General features: G+C 48.1%; 1 protein-coding gene across 2 annotated transcripts in view; it reads right to left on the reverse strand.

Moving 5' to 3' along the window:
- Positions 1-19,776, reverse strand: part of CC2D1B (coiled-coil and C2 domain containing 1B) — a 38,856-nt gene extending 19,080 nt beyond the window's left edge. Inside the window, exons 1-12 of one of the 2 annotated variants that reach the window (XM_068140600.1) lie at positions 19,691-19,776; positions 19,076-19,178; positions 15,722-15,863; positions 11,954-12,069; positions 11,116-11,235; positions 9,878-10,015; positions 6,596-6,872; positions 5,726-5,847; positions 5,513-5,588; positions 3,051-3,161; positions 2,606-2,736; positions 1,381-1,453 (exon numbers count right to left, since the gene is read on the reverse strand). In XM_068140600.1, coding sequence (XP_067996701.1) covers positions 1,381-1,453; positions 2,606-2,736; positions 3,051-3,161; positions 5,513-5,588; positions 5,726-5,847; positions 6,596-6,872; positions 9,878-10,015; positions 11,116-11,235; positions 11,954-12,069; positions 15,722-15,863; positions 19,076-19,141 — 1,372 coding nt within the window. In that variant the 5' untranslated portion in view covers positions 19,142-19,178; positions 19,691-19,776. Of the gene's footprint in view, positions 1-1,380; positions 1,454-2,605; positions 2,737-3,050; positions 3,162-5,512; positions 5,589-5,725; positions 5,848-6,595; positions 6,873-9,877; positions 10,016-11,115; positions 11,236-11,953; positions 12,070-15,721; positions 15,864-19,075; positions 19,351-19,690 lie in introns of those variants that run through there. The other variant, XM_068140599.1, reaches the window with a different exon arrangement.
- Positions 19,777-19,906: the final 130 nt, after the last annotated feature.

Here is a 19,906-nt window from a genome sequence, read left to right on the forward strand (position 1 = left end):
GAGGCTGCAAAGTGAAGCAGAACCACAGCAGTTAAATGGGAAGTGGATGAATAACAATTCCTTCCATTATTTGAGTGTCCTTTGAAGGATGGGAGGAAGGCCTGATGAGGCAAGATAAACGCTCACTTCCACACTACCAGCTCAGTGTCAGCTGCACACAACCCAGACCCAGTCCCTGCTGGAACAGGCCTGTTAATGACCTTTCTCTCATCAATTTGCAGCATCACAAAAATCACAGAATCAGCCAGGTTAGAAGAGACCTCCAAGATCAGCAAGTACAACCCATCACCCAACCCTAATTAACCAACTAGACCATCCAGTCTTTTCTGAAACACCTCCAGGGATGTTGATCCCAGCAACTCCCTGGGCAGCCCATTCCAATGGGCAATCTCTTTCTGTGAAGAACTTCCTGTCTTGTTGCTAGGCTCAGCAGGAGTGCCAAGAAATGATGACTGAATTGCTCTGAAAGCTAGGAATGGCTGCTAAGGGGAGAGAAAGTTTGAGGTACACATGCAAGTAGAACACAGCTCCCTGTGCTGCTGCCCCTGTGTGGGGTGTAAGCCACTCCTCAGCTGCATTCCTGTCTCCAGGGAGATCAAGGCTGGCACCACTGAACACGAGTGCACTGCCAGTCCACTGCAACCCCACTGCTGGCTTCAGCGACTGCCTGGTGGGTGCCTGCCATTTACACCATGTGGGCCTTCAGTGATGGCTGACAGACAGGCAGCTGACAGCTAGGGGAGTGAAGGAGTTGTCCCTGTGTTCAGAGGTGCAGCAGAGAGACCCTTACTCTAGCACTAAATGCTGCTCACCAAGGAACGGCTCACGTTCTACAGCAAGGGTGTTGCAGGTTGAAATTTCCCCCCCGGCATTAAATTTGCCAGACCAGCTCATCTGGAAGCAAATGAAAGCTGTCTTTACAAGCAAAGCTACAATCTACAATGGAATGCAATGAATAGGTACAAAATAGACAGTATTTACAATATTTACAGCACAAGAACCCCCCTGGCCAAGGACATGGGGAAGCTACTAGCTTCTCCCTCCCTGCCTCCCCCTTGCCCCCTCTACAAAAGGGACAAGTGACAGAAGCAGATAAGCTAATACCAGTCACAACAAAAGCAGTGCAGCCAAGGTCAAGCAGAAGCAAGTTAGTATCTGCCAGCTCAAGGAAGCAAGATGAGAGGGAGACTGTTTTGGTACAACTTACTCCCTTCCAGTGGGACTGTTTAGAATGATCTTTATTTTCCTTTTTACACCCAATAGTGATTTATTTACAGGAGGAGCTGTTCCACTGGAGGAGGAAGCAATACCTGCACAAATCCTCCAGAGCCAAGTAGATATGCAGGAGTTGGTGTTAGGACATTTGATAGGCACACTTACCAGGAGGAACAGGTAGCTCAGAAAAATTCACTTTCCTCCCTGCTTTATGGGCTCTTATGGCATCCTGGTATTGCTGTAATCAAAGGCACTCAGTAAGACACCAAACGAAGCTGACTGCAAATTACCAATCCTCTGTATTTAGCCAGGATAGCACTGCAGGACACAGAGCATTTAGCTCTAAGATGTGCACTGTCTCTATTTCTCCTTCCTCCAAATGGTTTAGATTCCCCACTGGAGTTCTTTTCAAACAGAAGGCCAATACACAAATGATTTCTACCTTGCCAGAGAGCTCACTGCAGAGGCTGTGCTGGCTGCAGGCAGCTCACACCCCTTTGTTTTACCTTGGTCACACCCCTGTGTTTTACCTTGGCTATCTTCTGGTGAATCCTCAATTCCATGTTTTACCCTGGCTATCCTTTAGTGCATCCTCACCCACGTGTTTTACCCTGGCTATCCTCTGGTGTATCCTTACCTGTGTTTGTTTTACCTTGGCTATTCTCTGGTGCATCCTCACACCTGTGTTTTATCTTGGCTATCCTCTCATGCTTGGTCACGCCCCTGGTTTTACCTTAACTGGCGCATCCTCTGGTGCATCCTCTCATCTCTGTGTTTTACCTTAGCTATCCTCTGGTGCATCCTCCCACCCCTGTGTTTGTTTTACCTTGGCTACCCTCTGGTGCATCCTCCCATCCATGTTTTACCCTGGCTATCCTCTCATGCATTCTCACCCCTGTGTTTGTTTTACCTTGGCTATCCTCTGGTGCATCCTCCCACCCCTGTGTTTGTTTTACCTTGGCTATCCTCTGGTGCATCCTCCCATCCATGTTTTACCCTGGCTATCCTCTCATGCATTCTCACCCGTGTTTGTTTTACCTTGGCTATCCTCTGGTGCATCCTCCCACCCCTGTGTTTGTTTTACCTTGGCTATCCTCTGGTGCATTCTCACCCCTGTGTGTTTGTTTTACCTTGGCTGTCCTCTGATGCATCCTCCCATCCATGTTTTACCCTGGCTATCCTCTCATGCATCCTCACATCTCTGTCTTTGTTTTACCTTGGCTATCCTCTGGTGCATCCTCCCACCCCTGTGTTTGTTTTACCTTGGCTATCCTCTGGTGCATTCTCACCCATGTGTTTGTTTTACCTTAGCTATCCTGTCGTACATTCTCCCATCCATGTTTTACCCTGGCTATCCTCTGGTGCATTCTCACCCCTGTGTTTGTTTTACCTTAGCTATCCTGTCGTGCATCCTGCCCTTCCTCTCCTGCCCGCTGGCTCTGGCCTGCGCTGCTGCTGCCCTGTACTTCTCCAGCCTCTGCTGCAGGGCCTCCAGCACTGTCTTTGGCTGCTGCAGGGAAGCTTGGAAACAAACAGACAAGGAAATGACACAGGATTCAGATTTCAGAACATGAAGTTGCCTCTCTCTCCCCTCTCCTTGCCTGCTGCAGACACAAGCATTACTGCAAAATCTTCCTAGGAAGACAATTCTCCTAAGAGTTTATTAACTCTGCTCCCATTACTGGTGCAGAGCAGAAGCACAGCTGGGATCAGCAGCAGCAACATGAACTGGGTTTGCTCAGGCCTGCTGCAGTTCAGTGGGATGAGGCAGACCTGGAAGTGCCCTCCCTCCCTGCTATTTTATATGGCTTGCTACAGAACACCAGAAATCCTACCTTCAGCTTCTTGGGGCTGAGGTTCAGGTGTAGTGAGATCCTGGGAACTTCCCCCTGGACCTGGTACCGTTTGCCTGGATGCATCTTGCATGTTCCTTAAGCTTTCAAGATCTGCAAAGCAAGGAAAGCAGGAAGTTTCACGGCCTGCTCCACAAACAGCAGAAGTCAACTGATGGCCCCCAGAAAACCAATTTAATCATACCATCTTCCTGGACGCTTTCTGCCTTCCAAACAGCATCTACATGGCTAGGTTAAGCCTAAGGCTCCCATTAATCAGAGAAATGCTTTAGAACAGAAAATCTCAGAGACTGATTTAATTTAGGTTAGTGCTGCCTGAGGGGAGAAGAAAAAAACCAAACCAAACCAAAACCAAACCCAAGAAAATAAAAACCCCCAAGTAATAAAAAGCCCCACAACAACAACAACAAAAAAACCCCAGTTCCAGTATTCTAAGGATTCTCTCCTCAAAATATAACTTGGTATCTTGGCAGATGGGAAGAGTGAACACCATTGCTAATTGACTAAAATACCCTAGTAACAAAAGGCATGATTCCAAAAGGAAGCAACTGACAGCACCCAGTCAGATCCCCAACTTTCTGGCATGGTGTAACAGTGCTTAGCTCAGAAAACTACAAAAATAGCCCCTGCAAAAATCCTGCACTTTCCAAGGCAGGACTGTATCATGGGTGAAGTTTCTCTTTAATGCCATTTGATGAGCAGTTTGTAACCATTATAAAATCAGAGCCATAAAGCTCATGTTTATGGAAATAAAAGAATCTGTCCTTTAGATCCTGTAAGTAAAACTCTCTACTGAAAGTGAATGGTTTCAAACACTGAGTTGCACAGACCAAATACTCCCCTGTTGCTAAAACCTCCCTCTCTCACAAGGATCCAAGTATCTTAATGACAGAATACAGAATTAACCAGGTTGGAAAAGACCCTCAAGATCATCAAGTCCAACCTATCACCCAACATCATCTAATCAACTGAACCATGGCACCAAGTGCCTCATCCAGGCTGTTTTTAAACACTTCCAGGGATGGTGACTCCACCACCTCCCTGGGCAGCACATTCCAATGCCACTCACTCTTTCTGGGAAGAAATTTCTTCCTCACATCCAGCCTAAAACTCCTCTGGTGCAGCTTGAGACTGTGTCCTCTCCTTCTGTTACTGTTGGCTAGGAGAAGAGACCAGTTCCCACCTGGCTGCAACCTCCCTTCAGGTAGTTGTAGAGAGCAATGAGGTCTCCCCTGAGCCTCCTCTTTTCCAGGCTAAACACCCCCAGCTCCCTCAGCCTCTCCTCTCAGGGCTGTGCTTCAGACCTCTCCCTAGCTTTGTTGCCCTTCTCTGGACACATTCCAGCGTCTCAACATCTTTCTTAAACTGAGAGGCCCAGAACCGGACACAGGACTCAAGGTGTGGCCTGACCACTGGAGAGTTCAGGGGCAGAATGACTCCTGTGGCTCCTACTGGCCACACTGTTCCTGATACAGGCCATTGGCCTTCTTGGCCACCTGGGCACACTGCTGGCTCATGTTCAGCCTACTATCAACCAGCACCCCCAGGTCCCTTTCTGCCTGGCTGCTCTCCAGTCACTCTGACCCCAGCCTGTAGCACTGCATGGGGCTGTTGTGGCCATAGTGTAGAACTTAGACTTGCTCAATCTCATGCCTTTGGACTCTGCCCATCTATCCAACCTGTTAAGGTCCCTCTGTAGAGCAACTCCAACAGATCAACACCTGCTCCCAACTCGGTGTCATCTGCAAACTTAGTAATGGTGGAATCAATCCCCTCATCCATATCATAAATAAAGATATGGTGGTGGAGTCACCATCTTTGGAAGTGTTTAAAAACAGCCTGGATGAGGCATTCAGTGCCATGGTTTAGTTGATTAGATGGTGTTGGGTGATAGGTTGGACTTGAGGATCTCGAAGGTCCAACCTGGTTAATTCTGTATTCTGTAAACTAAACAGGACTGGGCCCAACACTGATCCCTGGCTGCCAGCTGGATGTGGCACCATTCACCACCACTCTGGGCCTGGCCATCCAGCTGGCTCCTAACCCAGCACAATGTCAGCAATTTGCTTTAATGTTAGTAACCTGCTTTAAGAATTAGCCTTTGCTGCACTACAATCTGTTTGGTAACCTCTTCATCTGCCCATCCACACAACCATCATATATGCCAGTAAACTGTCAGCATGGGTCATTACCTTTCTTTCCCTTCTACTTTAAATACTGGCTGGCAATATCTAAAGCTACAGACCCAGGAGTATCAGTCATCAGCACCTACTTGAACTTCACAACATAAACAATGATACCTCATTTTCCTTTGTTAGCCTTGATTCAAATTTGATTATGCAGTAAGCCTCACACCTACATCATCTTCAGTTCGCCATCAAGTGCAGAATCAAACCACTACAGCACAGAGACTTACAAAAGGGCTTCTGTAAGACAAGCCTTACCCTCAGGAGGTGGAGGCATATTCTGGAGGTCTATTGGCTGCCCAGTGTCCAGAGCTTCCAAGACTACATTAAATTTCTAATGCAGGATAAAAAAAACACAACAAAACAAAGCAGATGATTTATTTTAGTGACTGCAATACTTGCCAGTACCACAATGAGTATCTGGCACTTGCTGCCCAGGCTATGGTCAGCATTCAGGATCTGTGTGCTTACCTTGCCTGCCTTCATGTATTCCTTTGCTTTCTCCAGGTCCCCTTGCTGCTTGGCTTTCAGAGCTGCTAATTTGTACTCCTTCTGCCTTGCAAGCAGTAACGCTCGTGTGCTGCTTCTCTGATCTGTGAGAACAAAGCAATGCTGAGGCTTGGAGCACACAAGATGTGCACCTCTTGCATCCCACCCTTGCCTTTGTCCTCTTTTGCTCTGAATCACACAGCCATCTTACACAAGTCCTTCTTTCCTCCAGCCTGGACAAGTCTTGCCAGACACAACCATGTAAGCATTCTATGTAACAGCAGATTAAAGTGCTGAAAAGGAAATGGCCTGAAATTGTGCTGGGGAAGATCTGGGTTGGAGATTGAGAGGGATTTCTTTTCTGCAGGAGTGGTCAGGCACTGGAGCAGGCTTGCCCAGGGAGGTGGTGGGGTCCCCACGCCTGGAGGTGCTCAGGAAACTTGGGGACACGGTTTAATGGCCATGGTGGTGTTGGGTTGATGGTTGGACTGGATGATCTTGGAGGTCTCTTCCAACCCAAACAATTCTATGACTCTAACCACCCAATATTTCCCCGCTTCAAAGTCTTTTAGTTGGTATCTCAAGAACACTTTGAAGTGTAGAATTCCAGGTCACAACATTGAAGGAGAGACTGAGGCACAGGAAAAGTTAAATGAAAGATGCTGATGCAGTGCATGTAAGAGCTCTGTTGCAACAACTGATTCCAGTACCAGAAATTCAGCCACCCACTGACAGCTGCCCGAAACACTCGGGAGGGAGTTCCAACACAAGCAGAACTTTGCTGCAAGGCAGCAAAGGCAGATGCAGCACCAGAACAGTGATGCAACTGCTCTTCCTGTCAGATCATGGTACCTGTTTCCACTGTAGGACTAGATGCAGCATCACCCTGTAGAGACTCTGATTCCAGATGCTGCACTGGCTCCTCCTGAAAGGTCATCCGCTTATCATCACCAGAAGACTCAGCTTTATTCTCTGGTGGGACACTGACTGAATCTCCTAAATGCTCTAGCTCCACACCTACAGCTTGAGGTAAGTGAGCAGAACTCTTCCCTGTTGCAACAGGAGGTGGTATTTCTTCCTCATTGATTTTCTTGCCTTTCTTCACTGCTGCAAGCATGGTCTCCAGTGTCTGGCAGAGACAGAACAGCAGTCAACAGGCTTTTTATCAACCACAGTACTAGTATAAAACAAACACCAATTCATTCCCCCACACATGCTCCTATCTATCACCACTGCAAATCTCTGCTCTTCAGCCCCTATTTTATCTCAAGGCCAACTTCAGTGCTAGGGAAAAGTGTCCAATCACCAGAGTCACACAATGTGAAGGGCTTGCTACCCAAAGAACACAACTGCAAGCACCTCAACTACTGCCTGGATCAGTATAGGTTGGGGACTGACCTGTTGGAGAGAAGTGAATGGGAAAAGAACCTGAGGGTCCTAGTGGATGGGAGGTTGACCATGAGCCAGCAATGTGCTCTTGTGGCCAAGAAGGCCAATGCCATTCTGGGCTGGATTAGAAGGGCTGTGGTTAGTAGGTCAAGAGAGGTTCTCCTCCCCCTCTACTCAGCCCTGGTGAGGCTGCATCTGGAGTATAGTGTCCAGTTCTGGGCCCCTCTGTTCAAGAAGGACCTCAGGGAACTGCTTGAAAGAGTCCAGCACAGAGCCACAAGAATTATTAGGGGAGTGAAGGAGCCTGAGGGGCGATCTCATTTATGTTTATAAAGATGTGCAGGGTGAGTGCCAAGAGGATGGAGCCAGGCTCTGCTGGGTGATGCCCAATGACAGCACAAGGGGCAATGGTGGAAGCTGAGGCATAAGAAGTTCTATGAAAACATGAGGAAGAATTTTTGTGCTGTGAGGGTGACAGAACACTGGAACCCCAGGGGGGTTGTGGAATCTCCCTCTCTGGAGATACTCAAGACCTGCCTGGATGTACTCCTGTGTGACCTGGTATAGGTGATCCTGCCCTGGCAGGGGGGTTGGACTGGATGAGCTTTTGAGGTCCCTTCCAGCTGCCAACATTCTGTGATACAATCACTAGACAGCTGATGTGGTCCACTCAGCTTTGTCACAAAGCCACCAAGGAAGCCATTTATAGTAACTGTAGATGGATTTTATGTCTTTAAAACAAAACACACTGCTCTGGAATGTCACTGCCTATGGATGTGCCTATTTAACACCCACTTCCTGTAATGAGAAACCACATTCACCACCACCACAGGAAATAAGCTTTACCTGCTGAGCTATGGCAAGAACCACACAATGATAGGGGTTGGAAGGGACCTCTGCAGATCATCTAGTCCAACCCCCCTGCCAGAGCAGGATCACCTAGAGCAGGTGGGCTTTTGAATGACTCCAGAGATGGAAACTCCACCACCTCCAATGTGCAACTTGTTCCAGTGCTCCACCACCCACAAAGTAAAGAAATTCTTCCTCATGTTTTGATGGAACTTCCTATGTTCAGACCTGTGCCTCTTACCTCTTGTCCTGTCACTGGGCACCACTGAAAAAAAGACTGGCCTCATCCTCCTGAAACCCACCCTTTAAGTATTTATAAGCATTGATAAGATCCCCTCTCAATCTTCTCCAGGTTAAAAATGTTCAAAGTCCCTCAGCCTGTCTTCATAAGAGAGATGTTCTAGTCCCCTAATCATCTTCACAGAAGCTTTCACCATGCTCTAACATAGGCTAGCTGCTGCTCATTCCCCAACCACAACCAGTACTTTCCTCAGAATTTTCTGCTGTGAGGTCCAGACCAAAGAGCACCATCCACCAACAGACCAAAGAGCATCCTGCACTAAGCCAAACCCAAAGCTGCAATTTGTCATCTTCCACAGAAAGACAATGAGGATAAAATGCCAACAGAGCTGCTGCTATTTCTGATTAGCCATGACACTGTCTGACCTGATTAAGCAACAGTGGCAGAGATATTTAGGGCTGGCTGCCTGTGAGATTTGGGCTCAGTTCAGTGCAGCAGCCCACATAGAGCTCTCTCCCATGTGCAGGATGGCAGACCAACTAGAAACGGAATGAAAGGCCCAGATGAAAGCTCCCGGTTCCAGTAACCAAGCACCAGAGATAACTGCACTGTTGCTGGCACGTGGCTTTGCTGATTAAGGAACTGAGAGGTCTATTATCCTTAGTTACACCACCCAGGCTCAGGGACACTCCCTGCCCTGAGAAATACAGGAAGGGGAAAGCAGCACACTAAGCTTTGTTCCTGGACGAGGTGAGCTGCTTTGCCCATCCCTCTTGCTCTCTGAAAGCTCAGGTAGAGTCACATTCATTCCTTCCAGAGCCGGCAGGCAGTGGAAACATACAAACATCTCTTCTTCTCATGCACTCCCACTCCTCCCCTCAGCTTGGTCTCCCGTGCTCCCTTTGTACCCCAAGACACCAGGTAGCCAGTCAGACATCACATTCTTCCCTCAGCAGACCTGCTGAGCTGTAAAGCTTTGCTCAACAAGGCAAAGCTGTCTGCTGTCTGATGCAGGAGACAGCTGAAAGCAGAGGGAAAGGAAGCTAGCCTGCACAGCCCTGATCACCAGGCACTGCCAGCTCACTACAAGCACAACACCTGGCTGGAAAGGAAACAGATGAAGGAATGGCTCCTGCCTGCAATCTGTAATTGCCTTCATGAAAAATCCTCTTCTGGTCATTTCCTAGCACAGCCAGCAGAATCAGGCAGAGGTGCCACCTTTCTTTGTCTCACAGAACCAAGTGCAAGGTCAGGATCTGTGGAAGGCAGCAGTGCTGAGCTGGAAGGATGTTAGGAAAGCTCCTAATCTTTCCCTTAAGGTAACACTGAACAGCCACCACAGGTCAACCTCAGATCTAAAGGGAAAGGTTCAAAATACCAGTGTTTACCACAGCCCCTGCCTCCAGCTGCCACTAACCACACTCAACAGGAGCAAACCCAAAGGGCATCTGAAGTTAAACTTGATGTGGGTACTTGCTGCAGCAGACTGGCAGTAACTAACAAGAAATGTTTGTGAAGTAACTCAAGGCAGCACTCCAGAATTTCTCCCCCCTTTCCAGAGATGCACACATAGACATCTGGAAAGAATCTGCAGCACACTTTGGAGAGCTGCCTCTGCCTCCCCCTCCCTCACACACCTGATGAACCCAGCTTACCTTAAGGCCTCTTTGGTATCGGCGTATTCTGGCACCCTCCCCTGACTGCTCTGCATTCGAAATTGCTGTCCTGTAGCTCTCAATCCTCTCCTCTATCGTCTGCTGCAGCTCACTGGTAACAGCAGGAAGTGAGGTGGTCTCAGAAAAAATAATAAAACAAATCAAGAAAGCTGATTTCATCCAACCTTATGAGTTTTCCCACAGCACTGAAACACAAATATTCCCCTTCCACACACCCCCCTGTCCGTGGGCACAAGCAGCGGGCAGGCTGGGAAACAGAGGAGCTCTTGTACCGCCCCAGCAGTCCCGGGACCCACCTCTGGGCTCTCTCTCAGAAGTGTAATGGAGAAGAATGGGTGGAGACATCCAGAAACCTCACAGCCACAGGGTAACTGCAGCCATGTGGCTAGGGAGTAGGTGAAAAGAACAGTAAAGCCTCTCAAACACCACACAACAGAGGGTGTGAAGAGGTATTTTGGCAAAACACTTTACTTTTTCTGTTTAAAACATGCTAGTTGGCTCCATTCTGGGCTTCTTCAGCCTGGCTTTACCCCTTGAGCTCTTTCTCCTCCTCCTCCAGCCTGGAATTAGTTCAGTGACAAAAGCAGCCGAAGCAAAGCTGTGAGTGGCTACGTGCAAACACTCCCCAGCCACAGAGACCTTTCAGATGGCTGCTGATACAATCAGTGCCATTACCTCTGCAGCAACACCCTCACACCCAGTTATTAATGGGCCCAGAGCACAGGGGCTCTGCAATCTGTAGCACACAACAGACAAGTGGCAGTAACCCAGTAAAGGATCTGACGGCATGAGGATCAACAAATGAAGCTGAGAAAGCTACTGCTGCTGAGGCAAACTCCAAAGGCATCGAAAATGCTGAGTCACAACAAATGTGACAACTTCAGCACACTGCTCAGTACCCTGAGAGGGAAGATACCAACTCTGGGAGCCTGGAATGCAGTCTGCATGCTCCAGTGTAATGAGAGACAAGGCATGCCTCAATCCAACTGCTCACCTCCTCAGTTCTACGCTAACATGACAAAAAATCCCCCTCTGAACAAAGCACAGAACTCACCCAAATTAGTATGGCCCTGGCTTCCACAGAGGAGACAGCACTAGTGCAGCTTGCCCTTCCCTGGAGGACAAGAACTCTCTAGATCCTTGTTGGTGACCCCTGTGTAAGCTGCATGACAAGAGTGACTGAGCAGAGCTGCCAGGAAGATGGAGCTCTGTCCTACCTGTGGCTGCAGCTCAGGTTGCTCCTTTTCTGCTTCAGCTGTGGAAGGCTCCATTGCTATCGTTTCATCCTCACAGCTTCCCGGCTCTCCCTCCTCCTCCAGAACTTCCTGCAGTTCTGCCTAGAGTGAAAGGAAATGCCAACAAAAGGCTTCTCTACACCTTCTGTTTCCACAAAAGACAAAATAAAACCGAGTCTCAAGCTCCAAAACCTTTGGGTGGACCTTGAAATCAAACAAAGAGTGGAAACATCTCATGTTCCATTCCAGCACACTTTTTGTGTTGCTGGTTTTTGCTTTTCTAAATACTGGCTCTTGTGCTCTCAACAGGAAGCCACATCCCACCCAACAGCCATGCTGCAGCTCCAGGACCACCACAAAAGTTTGAAGCTCAAGTTCTGAAGCACCTTCACAAAGACGATTCGACCCCAAATCTGGCATTTCCCAAGTGTCCCTACTGACACCCTGCCTGCCAGCTCCCTCACTGAAATGAAGAAGGATTTTCTCTCAGGCCAAGTACTGCTTGAGGCAGAAGCAAAATGGTGACAGACACCACCCCAAGAATATCCCTGGCTATACTTCACCAGCTGACATGGAACAGGGTTCCTGCTGCTCCCCTCACCTCTCCAAGGCCCTCAAACACATGAATGTTAGTTAGGAAAGTCTCTTGCCCTGGGTAAGGCTGGATCCTGCAAAACCTTTGCCCTACTGGAATGTTCCTGCAATATTTTTAGCTTCTCACCACAAAGCTAAGGGACACTTCTGCTAAATGCTGTTTAAAAAGTCCCCAGACAAACAACAAAGACACACCAAACCTTTTTGCTAACAGTGTTATGCATACCAGCAGGTCTGTGTCCCTCTCCAAGTCTTCATCATCTGCTTCTTCCTCATCATCTTCATTCAGGTCCTTCATACACTCCGCAGCCATCTTTTCAATATGATCCATGGGCAGAGGAGCTGCAAAAAGAAACCACAAGGAGCCATAAATCCCAGGGAACAGTTATGCAGTCAGTATAAATTCTGAAGGAGCTGCTACCAGCTGAACATGAGCAGTGAATTCTCCTCTGGCTCCAACTCCACAGGACAGAGCCACAGGTAAGGACAGAATATTCATGGAGAAAGGGCAAGGACTGGGGAAGTAGACATCTGGGAGAAAAGCAGTGCTGGTGCTTCTGAGAGTGACAGGGAAGACATGAGACAAGGAAAATGAATGCACTCAGTAACCTAGCTCAGAAATCAGCTCTCACCTACAGAAGTCATGTCTGGTTACTCTTGCAAGGAGCCTGAGTGGCAAACCAAAATCACTGTGCTAGACTAGCAGGTACGATGGGAGCAGGGCCACAGACTGTGCTAGGTTGGCACAAGAGGACATTTCAGGCTGTGTAAGACAGACAAGAGGGACTGGGTGCAACAGCTGCTTTAGGGAAGAGCTCCTGCAAGCCACCTTAAGCTCCTAGGCTCACTGAAGACACTCCTAAGTACTTGTATGGTATCATTTACAACAAAAACTCCTAACAGAAATGTTATTGATAAGGAAGAGACTTCAATTTTCCAAGCACAAACCACAGAACACTGCTGTTCTCTGATGTTTTGTCAGAGCTGCATTCCTCAGTTAAAATAACAATCAGTGCTGGCATGAGAGAAAATGAATAGAAGCTGTTGAGGAACAAATCTTTCTATGCATGAAAGGGAACTGCTGGAGCAGCCTCTGCTCCCAGTAGGAATAAACATCTCAACTAGTTTCAAGCTGATGCTAATATTTATGGCATGGCTGTCCATATTAACAAAGCTTACACTCAGCACCTTTGTCAAGTCTCCCTGTTCTGTGTCCTTTGTCTCCTGTCAGTTTACCCTACCAAAATGTAATTCACCCCTGGTATGGCCCCTGATGGACAGAATAAATCCTGACTTGATATGGAACACAAGCAGTCCCACATCCATCCATCCATCCCTCAGTGCTAGCAATTTCCTTTTCCCAGTTCTATCCCTTTTCCTCTCCCCTCACACTGAACTACTGTGAGTTAAAAGCATTCTAGCTCAAGACATCATCAAGTGAGCCCCACATTTCAATGCACAAGATACCAACACCTGCATTAAACATCCCAGCACACCTGCTACTGAAACCTCTGGTCCCATTCCCTTTCCAAGCCATAAATATGTTCTAATGTGTGCAGCACACACAGCCACACAACAGCTCAAAGCATTCACCATCAACAGTGCTGAATTCAAAGAGTTCCCAAGCAAACTACAACTGCATCACTGCAGTTTGTCTTTGCTGAGATTACAGCAGTCACTCTACAGTCTTAAGCAGAAGGATGTCTCTCTATCTCATCTGAAACCAGGTGTGTATTTATCCTTTGAATCTGATGATGATTAACAGCACTTTTAGAGACCTGCTGCACAACACAAGCCTTAAGCCAAGCCACTGGCTATTACCATGACAAGGAAGGAGCGCAGCAAACTACCTACATGTTTGAAGACAGCAAGATGACAACAACATCTATCTGCTCTGAGAAACTCTTTGGTTTATGCATCAAACAGCACTGCAAATTCACACACAGCATATGGAAACAGAATGCTCCAAATCAGGGATTCATCCTTGTCCTGAGCCCAAAAACAGGGGCAGAATTCTCACCCAGAGAACTGCTAAGAAAACCAGGAAGAGTGCTCTTTCTTCTGTCTCTGACTGCTTTTCTGCACTGCTCTCATGCCCATGAGATCCTCCCTTTTCCAACTCTTTCTGGGTTATCATCTTGTAATTTCTCCTCAAGCCTCTGGTCTTCACCCTGAAAGCACTACTTAACTCCTTGTCAAGTTCTTGTCTCTACTCTACTCTATGCCAACCATATCTTCCTTAGCTACCAACTTCCTCCACACTCTCTCAGAGGTGCAATTCTTTGCACACAAATCCCAGCAGTGCCCATAAAAGCCTCTGATACTTCCCTGTGCAGACACATGACTGTGACTCACCAGTGGCAGTGAACATGCATAAAAGAGAGGTCTGCAGCACAGAGCTTCAAGCCAGAGGAAGAGATCACTTCAGGATCTCTTTTTCCTGTCCTTCCCCACACATGGGATGTTTCTCCCTCATCCTTACTGCACCCTTCTTCTTCCCAGGAGCTGTCCTGTATCCTGCCCCCACCATGCAGCACATTCTCATCACTACACTCTACCAAGTCTCAGAGCCCACAGTGCCAGCTGTTCAGTTGCTCATCTTCTGCAAGCTTCTAATCTATAATATGGGAAACAGAACAGCTGTAAGTGATTCTGGAAAAGAGTTTTATGAGCCATGACACACCTTTAGCACATAGCACACGTCCACCTGCAATTTTATTTCCCTCTTATGAATAGAAACTGAAAATACACAGTGAGTGAGTGACAGGAAGAGGCCAGGAAGTCAGCACTTGAAAAGCTGACACCAGTTCAAGACCTTCTGAGACAGAGGCTCATTCTCAAAACACTACACCATATGTTTAAACGATGTGTTCAATAGCTGATGTGCTTACCAGCACGATAATACTGATCAGCTTTAAGGGTTTGCTACAATCTGAAGAGTGGCAATGATTTAGAGTTTAGCTTCAGACACAACCCCACCTTGTCTGTCATCAATCACAGTGCTCAAACCAGCACTTTTTCTAACTGTTTTTAAAGTCTTTATTTCTCTGCTGCTTTGGGCAAAGTCCCTTCAAATATCACAGGCAAAGTATTGCAAAGCTGTAGGTAAGGCTGCAGTTGCACTACTTTCCAGCACCTGCTCACAAGCCTGTAAGCAAGGACAAGTCCCATTCTCCTTGGCCCATCTCATGAGCTTGTAGCCACAGCACCATTCAAACAGGCAGGTAGCAAAACCAGATCAAGGACCTGCCTCAGCTGCACACCCAGCATGGCAACAGCTGTTTTATGTTTACAGATCTGTTTGCTGAACCAGTTAATCCTGCAGCTCCACAAACAGGTAACACCAGCTCACTGGAGCTCATTGTCCCCCTCAACAGCAGCCTGCATTTACAGTGCATTACAGAAACCCTGCAGAATGCTGCACCGCTGCACACAAGCAGTACCAGGCCCAACTAAAACATCAACAATGCAATGATCCATTTCAAGGGACAGTCTGACCTCCTGCCTAGCACAAGACACAGGATTCTCCAAGTAATTCCATCAGTTCCAGAATTTCCCCCTTAAAAGGGCATTCAGTTTTGGTTACAGACTCCAAGTAACTACAAGGATAATGTTCACTCACTAAGTTCAGTCTTCAAACAAAATCAGAAGGACCAAACAACAAATCCCCCTTCCACAAGACAATTTCCCCCTTGAATTCACAGGATGTTAGGGGGTTGGAAGGGACCTCTGGAGATCATTAGCCAAAACCAATTCATCCTACACTTCCCATGTGCTAAACAAGCATGTCTTCACTTAGTCATTAAACAGAAACACAGGCAGAAGCCTTTTACCCTTTTTGAGTCCTAACAGCTTCAGCCTCCTGAAGTAAAGAACAGTTGCAATTTCAGATTCTACCAGTAATGGGAAACCATTTCAGATAAATCAGTGATTTTTGAACAGGCACCTTCAATAAATTCTTTGGGTTATCAATAAATAAAATCCAGATACTTACTTCTCCCTTTTGGTTTTGATTTGCCTTCTTTTACTTTTGCTCCTGTGAGAGCAGCAAGCTCTGCTTCTAGGTCCCCATCATCACCACCATCCTCTGCAGCCAGCAGCATCTCTTCAGGATTGAAATCTACAAACAGCCCCAGCTGGAGCCAAGGGAAAATGAAGAATCAAATCCTGCAGTGAGAACAGCCATGGCACCCAAACCATCTCAGTGCCTGCACCACTGAAATGTTTTCATGCATTATGTGCACTTGTTTAAGGGCCACTCTCAGAGCACCTTCATTACCAGAACAAGGCACAGCAGCCACCCAAAACCCACATAAGAAACAGAAATCTTAGTAAGCCACAAATCCTCCCTCTAAAACCCTGCACAATCAATGATTTCTTAAAATCAAGCCTATCTAACAGTCTGAGGTAAGGAGGTAAATCAGGATGATGCCTGTCACAGGGAGCCTCACACAGCAGACATCATCAGGGAAGTTCAGGGCAGTCTGTAACAGCTCAGCTCCAAAGTATTCACCCATGGCTCACACAGCACAGGCATGCACACACTGCATGGATCTCACCCTTAGCTGTTGGAGGAAGTGATATTAACATGTACAGAACTGTTCTGTACTTCTGGGGCACTGTGTGCAACTCATGAACACACAGAATCATCAGCTCAGTGGCAGCACCTCAGGTAATGCCATGAAAAACAGGAATCACAACTTGATGAAGCAGAGGGGAGCTATTGCTCAGGTGCTGCAAGCCATGCCCAAGGCACCAAGTCTCAGGGAGATCTCTCAGGTCTGTGGCTAAAAGGCATTCTTCTAAAATGCCATTTGATCTCAGTTTTTATATTGCTGGTTAAGGCACTAACTGCCCCAGGAATAACAACATTCTTATTCAAAGGGTGCTAAGCCTTTTTATAAGCATGAATTCACTGACTTAGATTCATCCTGTGGGGGTGGGGGAGTAGCTTTCCTCGGACCTTTCCAAAGCACAAGCCCCTGCTGGGTTATTGGTCTTCACAAGGCCAAGCAGGCAGCAGCTCAGCTTCTCAAGCAAGGAATAAAAATCACTAGGCTTAACAATTTTCACTAGGCTTAACAATCTACTCCTGCCTCCAAAGGTCTGAAGAGCTGCCAGAAGCTTGTCAGTTTATAAACTAGCATGAATAACAACTTTTTTTTTAAGCCTGTGGGAACAGAGGTGCTGGTGGCTATTACCTTGAAATATTCAGTGTCCCTCTTTGAACTCTTCTATAATCCCACAGGAGAATGTAAAACATAGCTGAGGCACAGGGACCAGTATTCAAAACCAGCAGGTCTTTGTTTACTGGCGCTGATCATGCCCTTGCCATTCTGTAAGGCCCTAGGCACACCAGTTGGCCACCCTCTGCCTCAGTCACCTCCCTTCCCTAGAACAAAACATATGTGCAGCCTTGGACAGAGCAGAAAGAAGGTCAGGACAAGATTTAATCAGGAAATACTTATAATGGTGAGCTTTTACCAACATACAAAACAGGTGAGGAGCAGGCAGCAGCTGTTCCTTCCTACCTTGCAAAAGGAAAAAGTGAAGCAAGTGTAGTAAGGAACCAAGCCCAGAGCAGAATCCAGTTCTAGCTCTGAGTCTCTCAATCTGTTCAGTGAGGCACATTCCCAATAAATAAACAGCATTAAAGAAACATTTAACAAAAGAGAACAAAAAAAAAAACATAAAAGCCCTTGAAGTTGACACACTCCATAGCACAACATAAGTTTAGATTAATTTGCAAGTGCATCTGTCTCAAGAAACAATCCTCCATGCGGTAAGCCAGGCTGAACACCTAAGTGCCCTCAATGAGCAAAGTGGGTTAATCAGATCCTTCATTTACTCTTCAACTTTTTAGAGTGTGGGGTTTTGGGGAAGACATTTTCACCTTTTATCTTCTCCCTTGTTGAAGCGAACTAAAGTGCATACTACCACCCACTGAGGAATGCTGCATACCAGAGCAACTGTGACATGACAGAGCTCTGTCTATACCATTCTGCCTCAGCAGAAGAAAGTTAGTTCCTAAGAAATCAGCAAGAGAGGTGATCTTGGCTGTTTTCCCTGCTCTAGTTAGTCCACCCTCTTTTCTTATTTAGAATCAAAGAATGGTCCAGGCTGGAAGGGACCTCCCTGCAGTCAGCAGTGACATCCCCAACTAGATCAGGCTGCCCAGGGCCTTGTCCAGCCTCACTTTGAATATCTCTAGGGAAGGAGCCTTAACCACCTCCCTGGGCAACCTGTTCCAGTGTTGCACCACCCTCACTGTAAAGAACTTGTTCCTAACATCCAATTTAAATCTGCTCTTCTCTACCTTAAAGCCATTGCCCCTTGTCCTGTCACTGCAGGCCTTTGTAAACAGTCTCTCTCCATCCCTCCTGTAGGCGCTCCTCAGGTACTGGCAGGCTGCTATTAAGTCTCTCTGGAGCCTCCTCTTCTCCAGGCTGAACAACCCCAGCTCCTTCAGCCTGTCCTTGCAGCATTTCTCTACACTCTGAATAGCTTTTTGTCCTCTCTGTTTAACTTGCTTCCAGTCTACCTTCACAAGTTTCTGAAGCTCCAGTCTGGTTGTAACTTTCTTCGCCTCTCACCATATTCTGCTTTTCTGCCACTTCTACTCAGAATTTTGCCTTGGCTGTTTTTCTAATTTTGACTTCCTACACTTGTCAATCACAACCAAAAGTTGTTTCTCTTCTCAAGGCTGATGAAATTACACCAAAAGGTAGAGAGTACAACAAAACCCCAGCACACAGACACATGTAAGCTCAGTTTTAGCTACAGGAGAGGAACACTAATCAGCCTATCTGTTAAAAGAAAACAATCATGCTACACATTGGGAAATTAACTGTCTCTCTTGTAGCACCTTAATGTTTTCCCACGTGTGCCTCTGAAGCTGTTATTTGATATTCTGGAAGATCTTATTTCTGTCTTCTTAAAGGTATAAGAAAAGCTTCCATACAATTATTGAAGCTATTATTAAATCTCAACATAGCTAGGGTAGGAAGCTACTATAAGTGTGACTCATGAGGTCTCATGCCAGGATTACAGTGTTGCAACACTGTGGCTTCCTGCAAGACCTCCACTGGTAGGGATCAGATTCTTGCTTTAAGAAAGAGTGCACGAAAGAAGAAAGCTGCAAAACAGGCACCACACAATTTCTTTTCACGGTCCTGCAATAGCTTATTAACACTGGAGATTCCAGCAGGAAAACAGCAGCAAGAGTTCTGAAGACTACCCTGCAGTAGGAGTAGGAGGTTTCCCTGCCTGCTTTGCAACCACACATCCCTGGCCTTTACCCTCCTAACTTGCTTTGCAACCACATGTCCCTGGCGTTTACCTTCCTTACCTGCTTTGCAACTGCAGCTCCCTGGCCCTTCGCCTGAGGGCTTTTTTTAGGTCTTCTGCCAAGCATGGTGGTTCATGAGTTTCAGAGGACTGTCTCTAAGGGACTGAGAGCACACGAAACTGTACGTCAGTACCCCCTCCTGCCTGTCTCACGGCACCGCCAACTGCACGCAAGCAGCAGAGCAGGCTGCGCACAGCCCTGCAGCTTTCACCGGCACCCCGAGACACCGAGCAGTACCGGGGGGAGGGAGGCACACGCCATGTAACACCCCACCCCCACCTCCCAGGCCCGCCAGCACCACCGGCCCCACAACCACTCTCCGCCGGCCGCACCCCTCCCTCCCTCTCTCCCTCCCTCGCAGCCGGCTTTCCCCTCCCCCCGCGCCCTGCCCGGCGCTCGCAGCCGGACTCCCCCTCACCGCAGGACACGGCGCCGCGTGAGGGCGGAGCAGGCCCGGCCCGCCCCGCGCCCCCGCGGAGCGCTCCCCGCCCCGGCGCAGGGAGGAGCCGGCGGAGGGGATAGGCTGAACGCCGTGTAAATAACCTCCGCCTGCCGGCACCGGCCCCCGAGCGGCACCGCGACCGGCCGGCCCGTGGCGGACCAGCCCCGGCTCACCTCTGCCTCCCGCGGCAAGCGCGAAGCCGCCCTCAGCAGCAGCGCCCGCCCGGCCCCGGGACGCCTCAGCCTCCGCGCCAGGCAGCAGGGCGCATGCGCAGAGCGCGCTCGGGGCGGGACGGGGAGGGCCCCGCGCGAGGGCGGGCTCGGGGGAGGAAGGTGGCGTGAGCGCGGCTCCGGCGCCCGCCGAGCTGCTCCACAGCGGCCTTGAGAAGT

Source organism: Melanerpes formicivorus, unplaced genomic scaffold (genome assembly GCF_026170545.1).
Source record: "Melanerpes formicivorus ecotype bairdi unplaced genomic scaffold, bMelFor1.0.p_v2 SCAF_7, whole genome shotgun sequence".
Classification (NCBI taxonomy): Eukaryota; Metazoa; Chordata; class Aves; order Piciformes; family Picidae; genus Melanerpes; species Melanerpes formicivorus.